Source organism: Solanum dulcamara, chromosome 10 (assembly GCF_947179165.1).
Source record: "Solanum dulcamara chromosome 10, daSolDulc1.2, whole genome shotgun sequence".
In the NCBI taxonomy this organism is placed as follows: Eukaryota; Viridiplantae; Streptophyta; class Magnoliopsida; order Solanales; family Solanaceae; genus Solanum; species Solanum dulcamara.
The window spans coordinates 20,653,176-20,677,118 of NC_077246.1; the positions used below are offsets into that span (position 1 = coordinate 20,653,176).

The window sequence follows — 23,943 nt, forward strand, 5'->3', positions numbered from 1 at the left end:
CTGTACATTTAATAGCATGTTTTCTGCAAATTAGTAGCATTCAATCTAGCCAGTTTCCCTACGTGGGTACAAGTTCTTTGGGTGCCAATCACAGTTTTAAGTACCAGATTTAAGTGGTGACACCTTCATTAACACAGGCAGGCTTATAAAGAAGCACCATCTCTCCACCATAATCAACAGATCTAGCCTTGAAACCACGTTGAAAAGTCCATTAACAAGGCCAAATTCCACACTCAATGGCTCCATATTGCATTAATCTGTGGACAAGCAAATGGTATCATGGAAAGAATTTGTTGCTGTATGAATTAGAACTACAACAAAACAGTAATGTGAAACGGAAGAGAGAACACATTGGTGAGGTAAACGGGGAGAGATGAGGTGAGTAGAGAGCTAAGGGACTCTTTAAATAGTGCAAACTAGATAATAAACACAGAATTAGGCTATGTATTGTTTTGTTATTAATATGATTGTCAATAACTAACAGCTAATCACAATTTTAATACACAGAAGTGTTCTTATGCAACAATAATATTAGTTCAATATCAAACTATAAAAGAAAAAAAAATATTAGCTTACAAGATAAAAGACAAGGCTTTATGAAACTGCTCTACGTTCCATTCAAATAGCATAGCTTGATACTCAATTAGAAAAGCTTAGTGCTTAAACGACAATGTCATACTGAGATTAAAAATGGTACTACCTTGGCGTCGACAAACATGGAATTAAAATAATGAGACTTACATTTTCCAGATTTTAATTTTATCAAATATCCCTTTGCTCCTCGCAGTGTTAATGTAGAACATCAGAATTGGATACTTTTGACAGCCTTAGAGAGGACATTCATTCATTCTATGTGGCCATCAATATAAATGGAGTGACCACCTTAATATTGTATATCTTTCCTTGTTCTCTCTTTCATTCTCATCGGTAGAACCCACTAATCATACAACTACTCATTAACAAAGGAACAATTCCTACCTCATTACTTACATCAATATTTATGCCACATTGCTAACTAAAAATGTTAAATTACATAGGATAAGAGTGCAAATTACAGGAAACAAAAGTAAAATAAGGGAGGACAAGAACCTATGATGTATGTCAATGTACTTAATACTTATAATCCACGTCCTTTTCTGCTTATTCTGCACGTTCCACGGAGAACTGGATAAGGAAGTGCCTCAAAAGCCCCATCATTTGGTTATCAAAATTATACTGTGTTCCCCCGTTGTGCAATACAGGATACAAGACATTTGGTCTCTCCCAGATGTAACGATTTGTGTTCTTGCAGGGTTTACTACACATTCATATATCCAGTTGCTCGAGGTTGATCATGCTTGCTGAATGTTGTATAAGTTGCTTCCTAACGTCCACCTGTAATTGGCATAATGGAGACGAGCAATAAAACCAAGTCAATAGCAAAAGAGTGGAAAGGATGGACAGACACCAGCCCACCATAGTTATAAAAAGAAATGCATTAAGTCTGTCTCAACAAGTAGAAGTCCTAAAAGTCCCAACCTAACACTACATTTAAAATAGAAAGACATACCTTGGAACCCATTAGTGAAGAGAAGACAACATTTGCTTCAGCTGCATCCTCCACTACTAATTGCTTTAACAGCCTAGTCTCTGGGTTCATAGTTGTTTCCCATAATTGTGCTGGCATCATCTCTCCCAATCCTGAAAAGTTTTCCATAGACATCACATGATTTATATAAGGGAGGTTTAAAGAACTCACACATCTATGTATAAGAGATGCATAAGCTATGATCTGACATAACCCCCCACTAAAACCTACTCCCTCCATCCCACTATATGTGACACCGTTTGATTTGACACAATTTAAGAAAGAAAGGAAAACTTCTAAAATTTGTGGTCTAAAATAAACCTTAGATACTTGTGCGGCTATAAAATCACTTCTTTAAGGATAAAAGGAAAATTTTAAAGTTAAGTTGTTTCTAATGATAGAAAGGTGACATTCTTATTGGACATACTAAAAAGGAAAGGGTGCCACATAAATTGGGATAGAGGGAGTACAACTTTCATTAATTGATAGAAAAGCAGACACTCAATAGACGATTTCTATAGTTGGCAAAATGGTGCTGCACTCATAACTTATGAGAAGGATATAGGACCCGAAATATCAGCGTATACAGTTCAGTTTTTTGGACGGCGAAAGGCGACAAAGGTCTGCCTCGCCACAAGGCGAGGCGAGCAGCGAGGCGCTCGCCTCTTTGAAGTGCGGCGCCTATTAATACCAAAAAATTAAAATATTTAATTACATATATAAATAATCAAAATCTAAATAGCAACAACATATTAGCAAATATTTCAATTCAAAAACTGTAAATAGATAGTAGATACTAAAAGTCTAAAACTTGAATGAGAAAAAAAAAAGAAAAAAAGTCAAAATAGAGAGGAAAAAACAGAGGTAGAAGTAACTCTGAAGTCTGAAGAAGAAGGAAAAAGAAACTGAGGAAGAAGAAATTTGAAGAAGAAACGAAGACATATGTATTGGTTGGACTTTGGAGTCGCCAGAAAAGTCTGGCTGGTCGCCGGAGAAATCTGGTCGCCGGAGAAGTCTGGTCGAGTCAACTAGTTGGAGTCACAGTCTAAAAGTGCAACTGTGCAAATTTGGAAAGAAAACCCTAAAATTACCTTTTAATTTTTAAACCCTAAATTGATGGCCTATTTTAAGAAAATGCAAAAGGCGATGCCTTTGTATCCCTAACATCGCCTTTTGAAGATCGCAACACCACAAAGCTAATAGGCAATGAAGGATCACATCGCCTCTCGCCATTGGCGACGAGGTAATCGCCTTTCACAACACTGGTACAGTTATTGGGACCAATTAAATGTAGTCTATTTTCATTTTATTTTTTCAAATATATGGTTTAGTCGAACCATAAACCAAGGAATTTTGGCAGTTGAACTCTTTAAATTCTGAAATTATTTTGAGGTGATGTCAAGTAGTTGAGACTTGTAATACTCATCCAGCATTTCCCAGCTCATGTCCCTTTGTTAGAGATGTTCATGCAGCAAGGGTTTCTCTATCCACAAAGCACCCTAAGGTACATCTAAACTGGCTTTGTCAATTGTCCCTCATTTAGCTGGTAATAAGTTTAGCAAACAGTTCCCTAACAAGAAATGTGTTCCAAACTGAATGCTGCATGTGAAATATGCAGTCTTCAAATCCAAAAAATGAAAACACATCATACTTCCTATCTCACCTTTGAACCTCTGTATGTTATATGACGCATTTGACGGAAAGGAACGTTGGACCTTTTTAAGTTCTACATCATCGTAGCAGTAGTATGCTTGTTTTCCCCTCTCAACCTGAATAATTCAAAATAGAACATTAAAACCTGGAGAACAGTAAATATAGAAGTTGTTGAAACAATACTTAAAAGAAAATAAACCTTATAGAGAGGTGGAACACCAACATAAATGCAACCTTCCTCAAAAAGAGCTCTCTGCAACAAGTTAAGAATGTCTCAACCAGGTTCTCCAAACAGTCAACTAGCCATCTTGGTTATTTCCTTACACAATTTAACTGTTAATTTCCAGCGGAAAACGTGTGTTCCATTGGATCATGAAGAACAATGAAAGGGACGCACCTGATATCTAAAGAAAAATGTCAACAACAATGTTCGAATATGAGCACCATCAACATCGGCATCTGTTAAAATTATGATCTTATGATAACGGAGAGCTTCCTTTTTAAAATCTTCCCCCTGAGATGCAGATGATTAGATGAGAATAACATTTTGAACAAAGAACATATTGCACAAACCTCAAAGATGAACATAGTACCTTAACTCCAAGTCCTAAACCAAGAATAAGATTTTGAATCTCTTCATTTTTATACATAGCTGCTTCGTCCTTTCTTTCAATATTCAAAATTTTGCCTCTTAAAGGAAGAATAGCCTGCAAAACATGAATAACTAACACATCTCAATATGTCATAAACTTAGTAATAGTAAGAAATTAGTCATCAATCGCCACTTCTTCAGCACAATCCTTCTCTAAATAAATTTGATCTATCTTTTACCAATGTAAACATGCAGTGTTTGCTTTAGTTGAACAATTCTTCTTTTCTTTTTTTGGTCACAAGGAGAAGGTCGGGTGGAGAATCAGCTTGCAGAACTTCCATCAGCAGTTTCATAAGCTACTGCATAGTCTGAAAGGAGGGGTAACTGTTTACAGCACACCACTGAGGTTTAATTACCTGAAAGCGCCGATCACGACCTTGTTTTGCACTTCCACCAGCTGAATCGCCCTCAACAATGAAAATTTCTGAAAGAATTCAAAAGAGAAGGATTTTTTAAAAAACAAAAGGCAGTCAACTTACATGATATTACTACATTATATGCCTGGCTAAATTGAAAGAAACATTACATAAAAGATCCTGGCATCTGTGCTAATATTGGGTGTTACATTTAAAATTTTACTCCCTCGTTTCCATTTTACATGACATTCTTCTATATAACACACAATGTTTGACACATTAACATATAATAATACTTTAATTATCTTGAGAAGTTAAACAACACAAATCGATTTTCAACCATGACATGTCCTCTTTACCAAATACTCCGTCTGTCTCTTTTTATGACACTATCGGTACTTGAGAAGTAAAACAATTTGTTCTCTGATTAATTTGACTATGTTTTTTTATAAGGTAATGTAAATTACTTTAACTATGTTTAATTAAAAAAAAATTGAAAAGGTAAAGTAATTTTAGAAATTAGAACAGCACAAGGATGTGCTATTGGAACTGTACAATGTAGCAAAGAACAAATAACAAAAGTGTGCCTGTCAGGATTCTAATGTGTAGAACTGTTTCAGCCTCATTTACATGTTCCATCCTACACCATGAGCAAAACAAAAATTTATAATTAGACTTTATCTTGGTGGTAAAGCTTGCAGAATCTTCAAAATCTTCTATATCGTTCAGTCTAGACAGTCTACCAAATACATGCAGATATAGTATTGCATCACAGTAGCTTCTCTTAGGCCTTTTCAGTGCCAGCACCTCAGTAAATCATTTGTTGATCATGGCATGACCCAGTGCGACTCAATCATACTTAAGAAAAGATGTCACAATCGCATAGTAACTTGGCAGTGCAAAAACAAGTAGCATGTGCTATCTGAATGTCTCCCACATAAAAGCACTTGCTACCATACGTCAAAACCTTTTTTGGGGGGTTCTAATGAGTGAGACAAGCTTATTTACACACAATCCAAGTAAAACAAGCTACCTTGAATGGATCTTCAGATCTTTTCCATGGCAAAGGACTTACTAAGCTCTCCTCTTCTGATAAAAATTTGAAAACAACCTCTCTATCTTCATGAGGTAGTAGTAAGGTCTGCGTACATCCTACCCTCCCCAAACCCCACTTGTGGGATTCCACTGGGTATGTTATTGTTGTTGTTGTTGATCTCACAGTGAACAAACCTTTGTTGCTAGTGATCCATGAAGCTGATCTCACTGTGAACAAAGTCCTTTAACTGTCCACTGGCATTGGAAGCTGATCTAGAAGACTAAACTCCCCAAAAAAAATCAAATGCTTAATTGGGACAGCTCTTCTAAATGCCACTCTCACTCAAGCAATCTCAAGAAGGGTTTTCAGATAGTGAACAAATGCTTCATGTGGCATCTCAAGGAGAAGACAGTGAACCACTTATTTTTACACTACCCTGTAGCAGAAGACAAATGGTCCATGTATTTTGCAGTTTTTGGCATCAGCTGTTCAACACCAGCTTCCCTAAAAGATGCAGTTGAAAGTTGGAGCTCATGGAAAGTGGATAAATCCATCAAGAAAATCTAGCAAATGGTATCAGTATGTATATTTTGGTGTATGTGGATGGAGAGAAACAACAGATGTTTTGATGGGACTTCAACTCCTAACTGCTATTTGAAATCTAAAAGTCTGATGAATCTTTTTATTTGGAACAACCTTTCCCCTATAAATGATGTAGTTTCCCTTTAAGATTTCATTAGCTCCCTCTCAATGGCCTAATAGCCTTGAGTTTTTGCTATAGGTTTTTACTCCCAGATCTAACTTGTTTTTTTGTATTAACTAGAGTTATCACCTACTTACTTTGCATCTTCTGGATGCCTATTAATACAATCACTTACTTCATCAAAAAACAAGTGACCCATGTTATATTGTCTTCTGTATTAGTTAGCTGCTGATACATGTTTAACAAACTGAAAAATCAACAGCCCTGTTCATCTCCAAATCATTGAAATTTCTTCTGAAATTGATGCTCCAAACCCCATTTACTCTATTCGCAGCCTATATAGATGCAGCGCTTGAAGTCAACATGAATAAATTTTGAAACAAAACCTTCAAAGGTCAGTGTCCTATCCAATTGTCCATCCAGAAAGAAACTTCTCTCCCGCTGCCCAGCCTGATCCAGTATTAGCCTTAAATAGAGGCTACAGAGATCTAATATCCTTTCATACTGACACGGCCATAGGATGTTCCGACTTCTCTAGTATACTATTGCCCATCATTACCATAGTTGTTCCTGACAACATCAACTCAGACCACCTCAGTAAAATCTCCATAATCACTTCATCAACAGGCTTTCATTTTGTTGTATGATACTTTTCATCCCCCAAAGCTCCATTTTTTTTTCTTTAACAAAAGACTTCTAGTTCACCAAATTAAACGACTTCCTTTCCTTGTTACCTTGTCATAAGAAGTTCCTCCTAAGTTTGTCAATTCTTTTCTCAATTTTGGTAGGCATTGGAAATATAAGCATCACATACGCGGTAAGTTAATCCAACATGCTATTAATTAGAACTGATCTCCCACCCAGAGAAATCTATTGTTTCTTTTACCTGGCTAACTTTTTTTCAAATTTCTCCGTCACTACTTCCCAGATGCTGTCAACTTTGTGCTTGACCCGCAATGGCAATCCAAGATAAGTAGTTTGGTTAGGTATCATCTTGGCAGCCTAGGATAGCAGTCAGAATGCAGCAATCAGTGACTTTATTAACTGGATATAAGTAACTTTTTCTCCAATTAATAGGAAGCTAAGACAGGTTCAAAGACCACAAGAATCAACCCTCAGATGTTTAAGTTGATCGACCTCAGCATCACACATCACCATAATATCATTCGCATACAGCAGGTGAGAGATCTCTAAAGTATTATGGATGTTGTTATGAATTTTGAAACTTATTATCCAGCCAGTCCCATATGCTACTGACAACATACAAGTGAAGTATTTTATCACCATCATAAACAGGAACAGAGAAATAGGGTGTCCTTGTCGTAGACCCCTTTGAGCGGCAAAGAAGCTCTCTAGTGTTCCATCGACTAGGAAAGAATGCTTTCAAATTGTATCCATTTCCTACCGAATCCAATATTTCTTGGCATGTTGATTAAGAATTTCCAACTAACATTATAGTAAGCTTTCTCGATGTTGAGTTACATAATTCTCCTGGAGCATTACTGTTCTATCTAGTATCTAAGCAGTCATAGGCAATGACAGTTACATCCATGATTTCCCTACCTCTACTAAAAGTCATTCGAGCATTGTCCACCAGCTTGTGAATCACCCTTGTAGGTCTCTCTATGAGAGACTATAAAATGATCTTATAAAAGCTATCAATTAGACTTATAGGTCTAGAATCTGTCAATTCAACTGCAGCACTCTTCTTTGGAATTAATGTTATCTAAGTGGCATTAAAACAATTTTCAAATTTCTCCAGGGAATGGATGGACTCTTATGATATCTGCTTTGACTGTTGCCAACATATCTCGTGGAAATCCATAGAAAAACCATCTCTCCTGGAGCTTTATCACTTGCACATTGTTTGATGATACCAAAAACCTCTTCTTTAAATGTCTTTTGAAGCCATAACTCCTCCTCTCTATTAATTTTTGAGTGATGCCCCCTGTTGAGCGTAGGTCTTCATTTTGAAATACAACCTCTTACAAAATTCCAATATTTCATTATATTTCAGTCTTGACCTCTCTTGGTTCCTCTTTCATGACTCCATTGACTTCCAATTTCCCAATATGATTGTGTCTTTTGCGAGCGTTGGCCATTTTATGGAAGAATTTAGTATTTTTGTCACCTTATCTAAATCATAAACTTTTTGATCTGTCTTCAAGAGATCTATTCATATTTGGTTAACTGTGCTTGTACCTCATTCTTTGTAAACTAGCCCTGACTAGCAAGTCTTCTTCTTAAATTGTGTTGTTTTCCAGTGCCATGTCCAGTTCTGCTAACTGTGCTAGCACCTCATTCTTTCGGTGTTCCAGATTGCCAAAGTTGAAATTGTTCCACTCCCTCAGCTTAACTGTCAATAACTGTAATTATTTGTATAGAGCATAATCTCATCTCCCTACAACCACCCCAAAACAGGAAAGGCTTCAAAAAAATTCTATCTACATACACCTCTTGAAAGAAAATACTCACAAAATAAGGCTCCTATAAAGACATTCCAATAAACACTATTCACATGAAAAATGCTTCACGGTATCTACGGTTGTTAAACTCCGAAGATGAGTATTCAAAACTCAACTATTACGAGAATTACATGTCTCCATAATAGTGAAAAAAACACCACCAACATAGAACAAACTCTATTGCATTAACATGGAAATAAAATCGATTCTCTCGAGAGGTCACAATTGCCGCGAGCAAAGATATTAACGACGAGGAAGGCTAACCTGCTATAATAATTCCATAAACACCTAGCGAAGATATGGCAAACACATAAAGTAGCCCAATGTTCGGATCTGACAATACCATACCATAATCAAAAGGTACAACTGCTGAGCAACCAAACTTAACATAAATGTAGCAACTGGAGCCATTCTAAAAAGTGAGAAATTAGCACTACTTGGTGAAATAGGTTCTTTTACTTTCCATTATTAACAATGGATGACAATACATTCTTCTATAAGATTGTTTGCACTCAAAATACATAAGCTACACTCGAGAGCATGCCCGACATTCAGCCTTTTTTTATAGAGAAAGGTCCAATATATTTCATGCCATTAAAATTAAAATATTAACCCAAATACCCAAAAAAAAAATTGTTATATGGGTTGTCAGTTGTGAAATCCATATTAAGGTAAAATTACCAGCTTCTTCAGGATTTGTGGCTGAACAATCAGCAAGCTTCCCTGGAAGAGAGGATGATCTTAAGACACTTTTCTGTCTCACCAACTCCCGAGCCCTCTTTGCTGCAAGAGCTGCCTACATATGGCACAATAGATATGACTGGTAAACATTTTTTACAACACCACTCGTTCTTGAGCAGACAACTTAGTCAGCTTAATCATACAAAGATCAATCTTTTGTATCTAACAACTTAGGTACCTTTAGAGCATTTAGTGACTTGGAAAGAATCAAATCTAGCACATCCGGATGTAATTCCAGATACTCAGTCAGATATTCTTGAATTGACTGATCGACCACCTTTCTTACCTCAGGATTTCCCAGCCTAGTCTACAATGGATATAAATAGTATAAGTAAACAATATCAGCAATAAGACAATTGAAATCTTAAGGCGTTATAGAACTTTTATACCATAAAACTAAAAAACATTTCAACCATGAAAGGAGAGAGATACCTTAGTTTGTCCTTCAAATTCTGGATTCGGAACTTTAACAGAAAGAACACAAGTTAATCCCTCTCTTACATGCTCGCCGCTTAAGTTTATTTCCTTCTCCTGAATAATACAAATGAACAAATCTTGAGAGTAACCAAAATATCCCTACTTATAAGTTATAGGAACATTAAACAAAGACAAATCAAGCTAACACAGAAGATTTAGGGTAATTCACTAGTTTGATTGCACCCAATCAGTGTGTCAGAGGGAAATTGAATAGAAAATTCGGAAGAGCAGAATTGGAGATTTCAACTGAGTTTTAATTTGTCTTTCCCTCTTTGATTAAAATAGATTTCTTTTTTCTTTGATTTAATAGATTTATTTTAAAGACAAAAACACCCCCTCTTACCAATCCTTATGGTCATTGATACTACTAATATGAATGAAAACTAACAGTCATACAAAGACCCATGACGAAGATTTCGCGATGGTCCAGAAAGCACTGTTTCTGTGCTTCTATATGATGTCCGCATATAAGCAGTTCAAAGCTGAGGAATTTAGTTAAATGGTGAAGTCAGCACTACCATAGTTCATTGACTTAGCTCACTTGTGTTCAACTAATAATATACTCCACATTCTCATCAAACACTCTTTTGCTCCTTTTATTTCCACTTTTCCTAAATCAAAAGATTCGTATCTGAAAGAAAAAAAAAACTAATACCACTCAGTGTTATAGTGATGTTAGTGTGGCAAGAACTAGACCATTATTTACACATCTCAACTTCTATCTTAAATAGATTCCAATTAACTCTAATGTATAGACTATTTGAAAATTTAAATTTTAGTGATGTTAGTGTGGCAAGAACTAGACCATTATTTACACATCTCAACTTCTATCTTAAATAGATTCTAATTAACTCTAATGTATAGACTATTTGAAAATTTAAATTTTCTTGTCTTAATATGTCGTCACATAAAGGATATCTATTATGAAGGAGTTGATTTTTTAGTTATTGAAACAGAAATTATTTATTATACAAATTTAACTGATTTCCATATACATAACAACAAACTATTTAGGTTGTAAGATGGTGATCTAGATAAAGACCCATACAACTTTAGAATAATCCTTTAACTCTTGCAAACATCAAACAATGAAAATATAAGGTGGTTACTGGTGATAAAGTCAGTATTTTTAAGGCACTAAGGCTCCAAGGTGTGGACTGTTTTTTTCCGAATGAAACCAGCAAAGGAATTACAAGGGGTAGCATGCACATCCCAGCAAAACGATCAAAAGGACAGAAGTGCAAGAGAAAACCCAGAAGACGTCCAATATATTCAGTGTTGTATTAGCAGGACTGGAAAGGCTAGAGAGTTACAAAAACAACCAAAGATTTTTGTTGGAGCAAACAGAAAGAAAAGAACCAATGAGCCTATATTCAGCAAACCTTGATTGTCTTTGACTTCTTCCCCAAATTGTTGAGGGTTCTTGTTAGGGCGGCTTTCACACCATCTATGTGAGTGCCACCATCAATCGTCCGTATGCTGTTTGCATAACCTAGCATCGTGTCTGAATAAGCATCTGAGCACCTGCAATAGAGAAAAGAAAAAACGTAAATCTAACAACTCTAGACATATTCATATTGCACAACAATTGGTGGGAGAAAAGTAAACCACTGCATGACAATATGGTGCAGCATAGAATTGTGTGCTGCTATAATTCCAACCATCCTTGACGATGAAAAGAGTAAGGAGAGGAAGATAAAGTAGGATAAATAGATGATATATCTTACCATTGAAGAGCCACATCAATCGTGATTCCATCAGCTTCTTTTCTGAATCCCAGCACATCATGAAGTGGTTTCTAGAGCAAGAAGAAGTCAAGCACTACTTACTAGACTTCATATAACAAAAGCATCACCGGAAAATACAGTTCATCTTATTTAAATAACACGTGGTGTCTGGGCGCTTGCGTGCACCTCGACTAATTCCACGAGGTACTTGATACCTCCTACCAGCACAGGTATAATGGATAGAGGAGAGAAATCACCTAGTGTTTTGTCTCCTGTTGGATTTGAACCTTTCTCAAAGACAACCTTTTTTTCTTTTGTTATCCTCAAATTTTCCAAGAGCCAGCGGTGCACAATTCGAAACTAGGTAGATGATTGCCCATCCCTTTACCCTCATCCACTTAAATACTAAACATATTGTGCTCTTACACTAGACCAAAGCCTAGGGACAAAGATAGTCATTCTTAAATATACATGCCTGACATTATCTGCCCATACAAATATTAAACAACTCAAATTTCAAGTCTTAATAATAGTCCCAAATCAAACTGGGGAGAACAATTTCGAAACAAGGGAGCGTAAAATATAATTTGTTTGCTCCAGTCAATATTTTAGAAGTGATGGCACTGATGAACCTAGTGACAAGCAGTGTTTTCAAAGGCGTTCTCGGGGCGAGTCCCAGGATGGGGTGTACCAAATTGTTCGGGGGTAAATGAAAGGCGTAGATACATAGGGCATACGCCCCATAATTTGGGGTGTAAGCTCAAGGTGTAAAAGCGTAAGTCTCAGGCGTTAAATTTGATTTTTATTATTAAAAGTATTTTAGCTATAAATCATATTTTTATATTGGGGTGATGATATTTATACGTTATGTTATCATGTTTCCATGTTGTAGCGATTTTTCCTAAAATATATAAATAAATAAATAGAGCAACTCTCATATAAATTGACATTGCCATAAGTAGTAATTAGATAATCATGCCTGAAATTTATAGGATAGAGATTCCATAGCACTATGTTCCCGAGGTAACTTTATTCATTTTTATCATTGCTCTTACACTCTTTATCCTTCTCCTTCTTTGAAATATATAAACAATAATCAATGCAAATATTAGTTGAGGGTGGAAAGGACTAGTAGATGTGGAGATCGATGATGAAATGGATGATGATTTTATTTTTAAGATTATCTTAGCTATTATCATTTTTTGTGTTGTTACCTTTCTCAATTAATAAATATAGTATTTTTTTTCCTAAATTATTAGTGATTTATTTGAATTTATTGGCAGATCTATTGAAAATTGTACTTTTGCTTATTTTCACAATAATAAAATTATAAAACTGAAGACACATGAGAGATACGCCCCATAGATCCATGGGACTTACACCCATGTTTCGGGGCTTACGCCTCGCCTCGCACCCCTGCCTTTTAAAAGACTGGTGTCAAGGATGCTATGTTACATGACATGTAAGTATGAGAGATCAGTAAATACATAGGTCAAGATTAACCATGAATCTTTACCGCCAGTTCTAATTTATTTTAATAACAAGCATTTTATTCAATAAATTCGAAAGAGAAAGGGAAAAGACAAGCATACTTTGTCTGCATTCAGCCATTTCACGTATTCAACCAATCCTCCAGCATAAAAGTACTCAGTGTGTTGGATCTTCTCCGGATCTATGTCGTCCTTCTTGAGAACAATTGTGAGCTGAAATAAAATATATGCTCAATTGTTTGAACTAGAATGAATCTAGCATATGAAGGTAGCTATCATGAATAAGAAGCTTTGATTTCTTCGAAGAAGTTAATATATGTATATGCACAAAATGCAACAGGCATAAGTGAGGAATGTCAGTTTGCATTGAAATGAACTTCAACATGCAGTCAGCAAATGGCATAAGCATTTTCAATTAAACCATAGATTGAAGAAGGAAGACATTGAAACACCAATAAAGTTGCTTCCACAAGCAAAACCTCTTAATGGAGTCATTTGACAGCATCATTCAAAAAATGTAGCATGATTCTAACAAATACTACAAAAAACACCTCGGGGTTGAGGAAAGCAAGCTCCCTTATTCTCCCAGCTATGGTGTTATAGTCAAATTCTATTTCAGTTGTGAACACTGCAAAGGAAGATGCCATCAGAATTTTGAATGTTAATTAAAAGAAAATTGGAAACATGAAAAGAAGGAAAACAGCAGCAAATATTGGAGTTTAAAGACAATATAACATATGTTGCTCGGACTCTGCAAAAATACTATCACACTCGTGTCAGATCCTCCAAAATGCACTACTTGTGGAGGATCCGACATGCACCCGTCAACATTTTTGAAGAGTCCGAGCAACATAGAATACAACTACCTTCTTTATCAGGCCAAAACCGAATGGCAGTCCCTTGCCGATCTTTCATTTCCACTGGGAGATCCTGACATATCAAAGTTGTTACTGGCTTCCCCCGTGAATATTTCTGTCGGTATTCTTTACCATCACGCCATATGGTAACTTCTAGGGCCTATCAGAAAATATGATATAGATCACTAGGTCAGGAAAGCTGAAAGACTATTCACACCACGAGTTAGTAAAAGAGGGCCCTTTTGGTGTTTTGCTCACTGTAGAGAAATTCCAGCACTAACTTTGTGCTGTTTATAAATACAAATATTACCTTTTCAAAAAAAAATGATCATGCATGTAACCATTTAAACGAACAATTTCAGCCACGCTCAGAAAACTAATGAGAACTACACTATATACAAAAGCAATAAATCAAGCACAATCCATGTCAGTCTTTATGACCAATTTCTTCCATTCATCAGGATTACTGCAGTACAAAGTGATTACAACTTACATGTATTAGGTGAAACATTACTTCTCTGATACTATTGGCATCCAATTAAGGAGGCGGTCACATTTTCTACAAGGAGTATATCTGATGAAAAAGAGAGATATCTGACCTAGAGAGCAAAAGCAATTATCAGGTTACTTTATTTCCCTTTATCTACTTCTATTTTTAGACATCCATTGGACATAGCACTATTTGGAGATCAAAAGGTCACTGAATAAAGAGTTGAACTGTTCGACAATTGATTTGTGTCCGTGCACAAGATCATTTTCACAATGTAGTCTTTCTCTGATTATAGCCTAAGTGATATCTGCTTTCCTTAAAATAAGATAAATGGCACCCCACCCCCCACCCCCAAGGCAAGGATGGAGAACAATAAACTTTTGAAATGAAAATCCAGAACTAGTCTAAGTTATAATTCAACATTTTGAAAAATCCTGAACTGTATATTTAGTCACAGAAAAAAGAATCGGAGAATATTTAAACAATTTAGTAAACATGCAGGAAGTTAATAACAGTTGTAGTCATTCTACCACGAAAGACTACTTATCAGGTAAAGCAAAGGCAGCGACAAATTTGATTAAAGTACTGCTACACAGTCAAAAAGAGAACATAAAGCTAAGATGAATAACTAGTTACAACTGGCGAAAAAAGAAAAGGGACAATAGAACAAATTTCAAAATAACAAATTCTGTATTCTTTATCAGTGTATAGGAAAATGCTAGTAGATATATACAAGTATGAGATTGATACCTCTGACAATGCATTAACAACTGACAGGCCCACTCCATGTAATCCACCAGACACACTATAGCCACTACTTGAGCCTCCAAATTTACCACCTGCATGCAAAACCTGCACGTTTTTCTACCACATCACCAAGATATCTTGCCTCATTCTCTATTTTAAAACCATTGTTTTCATATAGACTGAAATTCATAAAACATTGATTTACATGATTCAATACTATCTGCAATAGTGTAACCAACATCAGTAAATAGCATAAGACTCAATTCAGAAGAATATCACAAATTTTAAGAGCTGGAAGCTACAATCCCATTGGTCTGTATAGTATATAACTAGGAGCTTAGAAACAACAAACTTTTCAAGATACCGACACATAACAGTTGAAACACATTGGATAACGTGACTGCATGTCTGACTTTCTGCTTTATCTATTATTATTATAAAAGCATTAGCATCCATGGTAAAATATTGAAAGAAAAAAATGACCTTATAAAGTTGGAGGACTTTTATACCCTTCTAGAAACAGAATTACCCACTCAACATTAGTCAACAAAAATGTAAGAACATTACAGATATAATGTATTTTATGTCTCTCCCTTTACTTACCATTATTGTACCCAAAATACAATTATGTAATCTTAATAAGAGAGTGATGAAGAGACTTGTTTAAATTGCATTAGTACTTGTGCAATTAAAGTTATTTCGGTGGATGCATGTAAAGTGTATACGTTTACGAGTTAACTTCTCATTTGCTAAAGCTTTGTTGTTTATACTCCTAGATGATTGTGACTTGTAGTTGATAAATACATGTCTTCACAATTTGAAAACATTTTGATTATGAAAAGACATCTTTTGATATGGTGATTGTAGATTAGAAATGTACATGGAACTGGTGAATGGTCATAGAGTTTTTCAATATATGTATCCAAGCAAAATTTTAAAGATGAAACTGCCATTTGTCTAACATTGTTACCTGGATTGGCATACTATTGTAGCAGTTTTCTTGGGTAGAAGACATTTTATTTGTGTCTTTCCTTTAGATGGACTAATTTGTGGTGAGCTTAACTTTGGTAGCTTGAATGTGTGAACTTTGCAGTATGGTCATAGAGATTAAACTCATGACGTTGTTTCTGTTCTTCTCTTAATCATTCTTCTTTGTAATTTTCATCATCCCAATTTTGAGTTTTTTGTTACATTTTTTTATAATTGAGTAAATTTAAAAGAAAATTGATTCATAGAGATTGAATGATAACAATCTAAAAAATTTATTGAATTAAAATTTGAATGGAAGAGATTTGAGAGCTGCGAAGGGAATAAAGCATGGTCTGTGATTAAACAATAGATGACTTCTTGTTGATTCATTGATTAAAGATTTCCAAGATTAATTATAGGAGTAGATTGATTCTAGAATATTGTAATTGATGGTATATAATTATTTAACTGGTAAAGTTGTTGCCATGTGACCAGGAGGTCACGGGTTCAAGCCTTGGAAACAGCCTCTGGCAGAAATGCAAGGTAAGGCTGCGTACAATAGACCCTTGTGGTCAGGCCCTTCCCCGGACCCTGCACATAGCGGGAGCCTTAGTGCACCGGGCTGCCCTTTTTTATGGTATATAATTATTAATGTTCCCTTATTTAGTATTAGGACTCATCGTATATAAGTATCCATTCTCATGGGATGTAAATTCATCAAGAAATGACTTCTTGAAAACTTCATGGTATTAGAGCCACTGTTGCCTTTTTGAGGTGAGTTATCTCCCTCGGCACCCCTAGGATTCTGTTCATATCAAAGAGGTAGAGTCTCCCTCCTAGTTGTTGTCCGCCACTCACACCCTTTCTGGTAAGTTTTCTGAAAAAACAAACCCACCACAGCTTTCCTCTACCTTCAGCAACAAAACCATAGTTAGTAGCTCCGTCGAAGACCTCGTCACGTGCCACCAGAAGTTCCAACTCTAACGACGCATTGGTCTCACGTATTGGTGAGCGGATGTAAGATCCCAAAAGTTTGAACCTTAAAATAATCGGACAAAGGTCGAAAGTGTGGGGACCACCCAAGGATTTTAAAGTAAAAAGGTAATTAAATGGACTAGGACAAGTGGGAAGTACATTGGGCAAAAGGATGAAGTCTCGAAATGATTCAAGACTTTTAGGCCTAACAACGACAATTAGAAATAATGTTGTCTACCTTACATACAAGTATAATGTCATATGTACTCACGTTCCTTTTTGTTATGTCAAGGGTGCTGCACTCACACTGCAAGTATAGACAGATGCAGCGGTAGACCACTTCGCTAGTCGTTTCTTTGCACTTCAGCCATTGTTGGTGAGCTCCATTTCTGTCTGGAGCCAAGTCTAGTACTCTTTTGATGAATATAGAGATATTAAGGGTAGGTCAGGGCACTGTCCTGGCAATATGTCAGTATTGCAATTTACAGGCATTCTTAGAGGCTTCATAGACCTGCAGTATGTTGTCATATGTATATAGATGTTATATTAGCATCTATATGTCAATTGTGGTTATGGTCAGTTAGTAGCCCCTTTATGTATATATAGTTGCTTCAGTTGAAATTATGATATGTTTCCTTTCATTTCCGGGATATAAATGGTTATATGATCTATCATACGTTAGATTCATGTGTCCAGATAGTGTCGTCCACCTCACCAAGGGTTGGGGGTATGACCCACTTTCCAGGATATTTTTTGCTTTCTTCGTCTCCAGCCAAAACCAAGCCTACCCATCTTGGTTTCGTCATCTTTGAGCACCGGAAGCGATATTCTAGCGTGACAGACACTATTCCGGTGAGATCTACAGCTTTTCGACGACTTTTTTTGAAAAAATGTTTTTACCTTAGGTTTGCCAGCCAATCTAAGCCTACTCATCTCTGTTTCATCCTTTATGACCACCAATAGTAGGATTCTGATGTCCAGTCACCATATCTTGCTGATCTCAGGTCACTGTTAGGTTTCCAGAATTATTTTAGGCGACAATGTTGACCACCAGCATCAGTTTGTGAGGTATTACTTCTTGAAACACTTGTTGATTTTAGAACTTTGTATTTTCAAATGACGGGGGATACGAAGGGAGCAAATAATAATTCTCTTTCACAAATCAGTGTTGTGAAATTAGATGGGTGCTGGTACATATCTTGCTTTGCCAAGGTCTTGCTTGCTTTATATTAAATCTAGAAAATCGCTGGAGAAAAGAAAGCACCTACTATGGCATTCCCTAACTATGGTCAACTGGGTTCTGATAATTCCCTTGTTATGACATGGCTTCTGAACACTATATGCCCCCGAATATCTGAGCCATATTTATTGCTAGATATTGCTGAAAAGATCTGGAATTCAACTAGGCGCACTTTCTAACGCAAGGGAAATAATTTCCAGATCTTTGAGATTTGAAATAAAATCCATGTCACTAAGCAAGGTGAGTTGACTATCACCAACTATTATTCCGAGCTAAGTCGGTTATGCCAAGAATTGACAACTATTAGGATCTCCAAGCAAAGTGTACCGATGATGCAACCTCCTTTCAATAACTAGTTGAAAATGAAAGGGTCTATGATTTTCTAGCTGGTTTGAACCAAGAAAATGATCAGAAGGGTTCAAGTTCTCAGTAAAATTCTTTTTCCTTCTCTTGAGAATAAATATTCCTATGTTCAACAAGAAGAGAGTCGACGAGGGATCATGCTTTATTTCACACCAACCGAGAAGTCCAAATACTATAAGCAAGTGTGAATTTGTTCTTCATGTAGGCTTTAAAGTCTAATTAAGTTTGAGCAGTAGATCTGCTCTATAAGTACCTTTTCTGGATTACACTTCGAAAAATAAATCTAAAAATGTGATTGTGCACGAAGTGGAAGTGGAACCTTGCACCTTACTCCAAGCAATAATGCTTTACTGTTGTAGTGTTTTACAAATGGCTAATAACGCTTCTTGTAAGGCACATAAACTTTGGGTCGCTGATACCACTGCTCTGAGTTTCTTTGGTCACGTTCTGTTTAACCAATGATGGTAAATAGAAGATTATGCTGTGCTGGTTGATATTTAGTTCATAATCCCCATAGGTATGGGTACGATAAGAAGTAAAACATAGGAAAAGTAAAACTAAGCTCCACTAACTCTTCTATAAAAGTTCAATGAGAGATTATTGACTGTTGAATTTTTTAAAAAATATTTATTAACCGAGAAATTCCCAAGGAATAGTGGTGCAAAATTCAAAACACAGCGAATAATGGACCTTTACCCTTCTCCATTTAAATACCAGGCTTTTGTCCGGAGCATGGTTAGGACCTGTGATTTACGTTAACCCACACACCACGCACTGGATCAAAACTCTTGGAGCAACTATACCTATTGAATCTTGAAGCAACTATACCTTCAGTCTTTCAATATGGAGAACCATCTTTAGGAGTACCAAAAAAACTTGCTTTCATAACTCCTACTTCCTAATGATTTTACAGTCCGCTTTAAGGACTTCTAAAAGAATAAAATATCTCAAGCACCAGTAGGTTAAATGATTCTCATAACTTTAAACACACTTCTATAACCCTGGTAATTAGTTGAGAAGTTGACATTGAGCCCCACACATTGAGTAGGATAAAACATAAACACACACACGCACATATATATATATATATATATATATATATGCATCTAAGAATGGATATCCCATACAAACATACCGTCAAGACCGTCTCAAGAGAAGATTTCTTTGTCACTGGATGCAACTCTGTTGGAATCTGAAAAATTCCCAACAAAATGTAAAATTTAAAGAGAAAAACATCTTTTTAATCAACAAGCATAAGGATTTGATCAGGATAGAAATTTCAAGGGGCTTTTGACAACTATAGACAAGCAAATCAATTTCTTATTAGCACACTTCCTGAAACCATTCCTATCAAATGCAGCACTCCAGGACCTCTCCTTGAAAGGGAGGACGGAAAATGGAAATATGCAAGGGAAAACAGGAGATAATCACAAACATCATCTTATGTGCTAATACGACATAATATTCAAAAGACGGTTGAGTCAATCCTTTATTAGATTAGACAACAGGCAAACCACTTGCAATATTTACATAAGCTAGTGTGCACAATCCTCCGTGACATTAGTTCCACTTCTGTACAAGAGAAGAAACAGCTCATACCCCACGGCCGTTGTCAGTGATGCCAACGGAGTTATCAGCATGGAGGACCACATCTATCTTTGTTGCAAATCCTGCTTGTGCCTCATCAACGGCATTATCCAAAATTTCATAAACCTAGAAGAAATATGATTAATAACTGGGGCAATAAAAGTTCAGTCAAGAATAAACAGAAGCATAATTAGCACCACCAAATACATTAAAAGAAAGGAATCGGAAAAGGCCAGAGATACCAAATGGTGGAGACCACGAGGTCCTGTGCTTCCTATGTACATTCCTGGTCTTTTTCTGACTGGATCCAAACCTTCCAATACCTAATGAAGCGGCAAAATTTGCATAATTAGTTTTACTGGTAAATGATCAACATATTATTCACATCATTAATTCTTTTCAACAGTAAATAGAAACAATTTAAGAAAATTACTGCTGAGAAACAAATAAATAGAAGATGTCCTACATAACTATAAATATCTGCTTTGCTTTAAGCAGCAAGATGTTAATGAAGGTTAAGTTTGAAGGTTACTGTCTTTTACATTTTTATCCAAGTAAATTGAATCTCAAAAGCTGACCGTGCCTTGCAGAGTTTCATAATAGGTAATGCACAATACAATAGTGCTTTTTCACTCTACAATCAATGAGTGACTAAACACTATGTATCCACTGCATGTACTTGTGAATATATACACTCAAAACAAAATAGCGCTAGTTTCAAATATATACAATAAAGTAATTAGTTTACAACAAATATAGCCATGCTTTTATTTACATAAAAAATAATCAAAAGTCATAGAAAGTATACACTAACTATACACTATGATACACAAAAGTTGAATACATCTTATCTATACATGAGCTATACACTGACTATACATTATGATACACTCAAAAAGCTGAATATAGCTTAACTATACATGACGTACACTAACTATTCAATTCCGACCAACTCAAAATCACCTTTAAACAGTCCCAAATTTTAGATATGAAATCCTCACGATGTTTTGCGTCTTTTGATATATAATTTTCTCAAAACGATTTACATTTGTGGTATGTCGAATTTTAAAGAAGATGAAGAAGGATGAAGCAACAGCAGGAGAAGATGTCGGAGACAGAAAAAGATGAAGAAGAAGGACGAAGAAGCAGCAAAAGAAGAAATAAACGAAGAAGAAGGAAGAAGAAGACGCAGAAGAAGAGGAAGGACGAAGAAGACGCAGAGCTGCGTGGCCAATTTTTCCGGGAAAAAATATGGCCGAATGGCCATTTTAGGTAATTTTTATAAATTTGGCTAAAAAGATGGTAAGTAAAACTTATGGGCTGAAATTTTGCATAATTTTCCCAATAAAATATTTGACAGTGTGTTGCATCACCTGTGAAAGAAGTTTTTTTTAATCCAACCATTTTCCTAATCACCCTAAACTACATGTTTATTTTGAAGTCAAACTAATTATAAGTAATCAACAACTCCAAACCTACAGAACAAATTGATAGAGCCGATTAATGAGCAAACTATGCATGTATATCTTTGATCAAATAAAGGACAGAAAGGTAAAGAAGAAACGAGACAACCAAAGAAAATTCAACTTCTTTCCCCGGAGCAGCAACTGAAAGAGAAAATACTGTTGCATCATATTTGCAACAGCTGCAAGGTCGAGAAGAGGCAAAGGGTCTCAGGACAAAGTAAAGTGAAAGGACAAAAAGATAAAGGGAAAGTAACAAAACAGAAAACAAAGAATTGCTTTCAATTCATTATTTACATGTAGAACACCAGATCACTTATATATGGATGATTATTTTCAAAACTCATAACAAGATCGGGAGTGTTTGGTATGAAGAATATGTTTTTTCTGAAAAATTATCCAATGTCTAGTAACACTGTATTGTGGAAAATATTTTCTCAAAGGAAATCATTTTCCACCAAAGGGAGGAATACGACTTCCGTCACTAATGTGAAATTATTTTCAATTACAAGTACCTCAACTCTCACTTGAATTCACTTGACTCAGGCGCACTACAATGCTAGAACAGAGACAGAAAGAGGAGCAAGACAACATAGTGGTGGAATACAATCCCAGCATCCATATGGTGGACTATTGAAACAAAAGAAGGAAGATAAAGTTAATTCAAACTGTGTACTTCTATTTTGTTTTTGGTCAAAGGAGGAATCTGTAAATGAACCAAGAATCGATACTTGGCCTCTTAGAATCCCCATACATTGGAAAGGGATTCGTCTTTTGCTTTTTGCTCACCTGTTAATATTGCAAACTTCCTTAGTGTTGCTCTTACAATACAATTACCTTTCTCTAAAAAACAAAATCACTAGCTTCAGACCTTAATTATTTCATCAACTTTTATTATTTTTTTACCCCACAAAATGTTGGAAAATGATACGACAAATGATCTCCCAAGGTAAAACACTTCCACACACTTCCCACAGAAAACATTTTCCATCTTAAATACACTACCATTTTACTCTAATCTTTCAATCTATGTTCTAATAGTGAGAATATCTTCAAATACATAACACAGAATTCAGACATTTCTATTTTATCTAGCAGAGATTAATTAATTGTCTAGAAGTTAAATATTCAGACATTTCTATTTTATCTAGCAGAGATTAATTAATTGTCTAGAAGATAAATTCTTAGTGTTCTGAGCAAAGACAAATAGCAAAGTCCACATGCTGTCTAAAGAATACTGTCCCTGTTTTATATTTCAGATGCTTGTCATTGCATCACTTTTGATCTTCGAAAGTGCTTTCACTTTAGAAACGAATCATCCACCAACCTAAAATCCAGCATCAAGCTGATATCCCATCTTTGTAAACATTACTCCAGAATGAGATTTTAGCATTTGAAAGACATTACTCTTTCAGGTTTCATGAAAGGACCTACACTTTCATGCAGGATCAAGAGTTGTTCACTTTCACCCAATCTTACATTAGAATAAAACGTCATATACGATAAATAATGGAAGTAGCTTTTCTTTCACCTGAATTTGCTCAGAACCATAAGCTTTTGACTTGGTATTTTCTTGAAAAGCCTCAGTAGCAATGCTTGATGACATAAAAGCTCTTGGAGACACCACGTTTCTAATAAAAATCCCATCTGACACCCTTCTCAGCCTATTAATCACCCTGCGACAAATCCAAAAGTTTTTTTAGCAGATAATCAATAAGCAAATTATCAAAAACTCAAATAGTTACAAACAAAGAAAAGGGTTGCATTGCTTATCAATAAATAAATTCTTTTGAAATAAGACCAAAAACAAAATGGCTAAACAGAGAGAAAGGTGTCATCTTCGCCCTCTTTAAATTCAAAGCCAAATAATAAAACATTAAAATGGTAAGCATAAAAAAGAGTCTTGAGTAGTCAAAATTAGCCCCAACCCAAAACATTATATTAATGGTCGCAACAGAAAATGGTAGAGCTTGTAAAATCCATATACTTGAAAAAGAAGAAATACACTTTGTATAGAATGTCCATTTGAACAAAAATTCAGGTGACCTAATATTCTTCTCTTACAAAATTTAACTTTTTGCATCCATAGAAAAAAAATTCTCTAAAACATAAACACATAAAGAAACAGATATATATAACAGTCGGAACCTGGTGTTAAGGAAAATAGAGGGACGAGAAAGAGAGGTTGAAGAAAAGGGAAGATTATGAGAGTGACAATGAAGAAGATAGCGAAAAGCCATGCGACGAAGAGAGTATTGAAAAGGAAAAGGTTTTAGCAAAGCCATTCAGACATTTACTCAAAACACAGAGCCTACACTACTGCTTTCTGTGAATTCTAGTTCTAGTTCTAGTTCTAGTTCTAGGAAGAAGAAGATAAGGGTACTA

General features: G+C 35.7%; 1 protein-coding gene across 1 annotated transcript; it reads right to left on the reverse strand.

Annotated features, from left to right (window-relative positions):
• Positions 1–808: 808 nt before the first annotated feature.
• Positions 809–23,943, reverse strand: LOC129870192 (DNA gyrase subunit B, chloroplastic/mitochondrial). Its single transcript, XM_055944851.1, has 21 exons — positions 23,707–23,943; positions 23,090–23,234; positions 20,338–20,418; positions 20,108–20,221; positions 19,644–19,700; positions 14,965–15,066; positions 13,734–13,884; positions 13,419–13,495; positions 12,970–13,080; positions 11,378–11,448; positions 11,033–11,174; positions 9,606–9,704; positions 9,352–9,480; positions 9,114–9,228; positions 4,229–4,296; positions 3,814–3,927; positions 3,618–3,734; positions 3,420–3,473; positions 3,231–3,336; positions 1,550–1,680; positions 809–1,374 (listed from the first exon to the last, which is right to left on the reverse strand). The coding sequence occupies exons 1-21, from the start codon at positions 23,841–23,843 to the stop codon at positions 1,306–1,308; spliced, it is 2,190 nt and encodes a 729-aa protein (XP_055800826.1). The 5' UTR covers positions 23,844–23,943; the 3' UTR covers positions 809–1,305.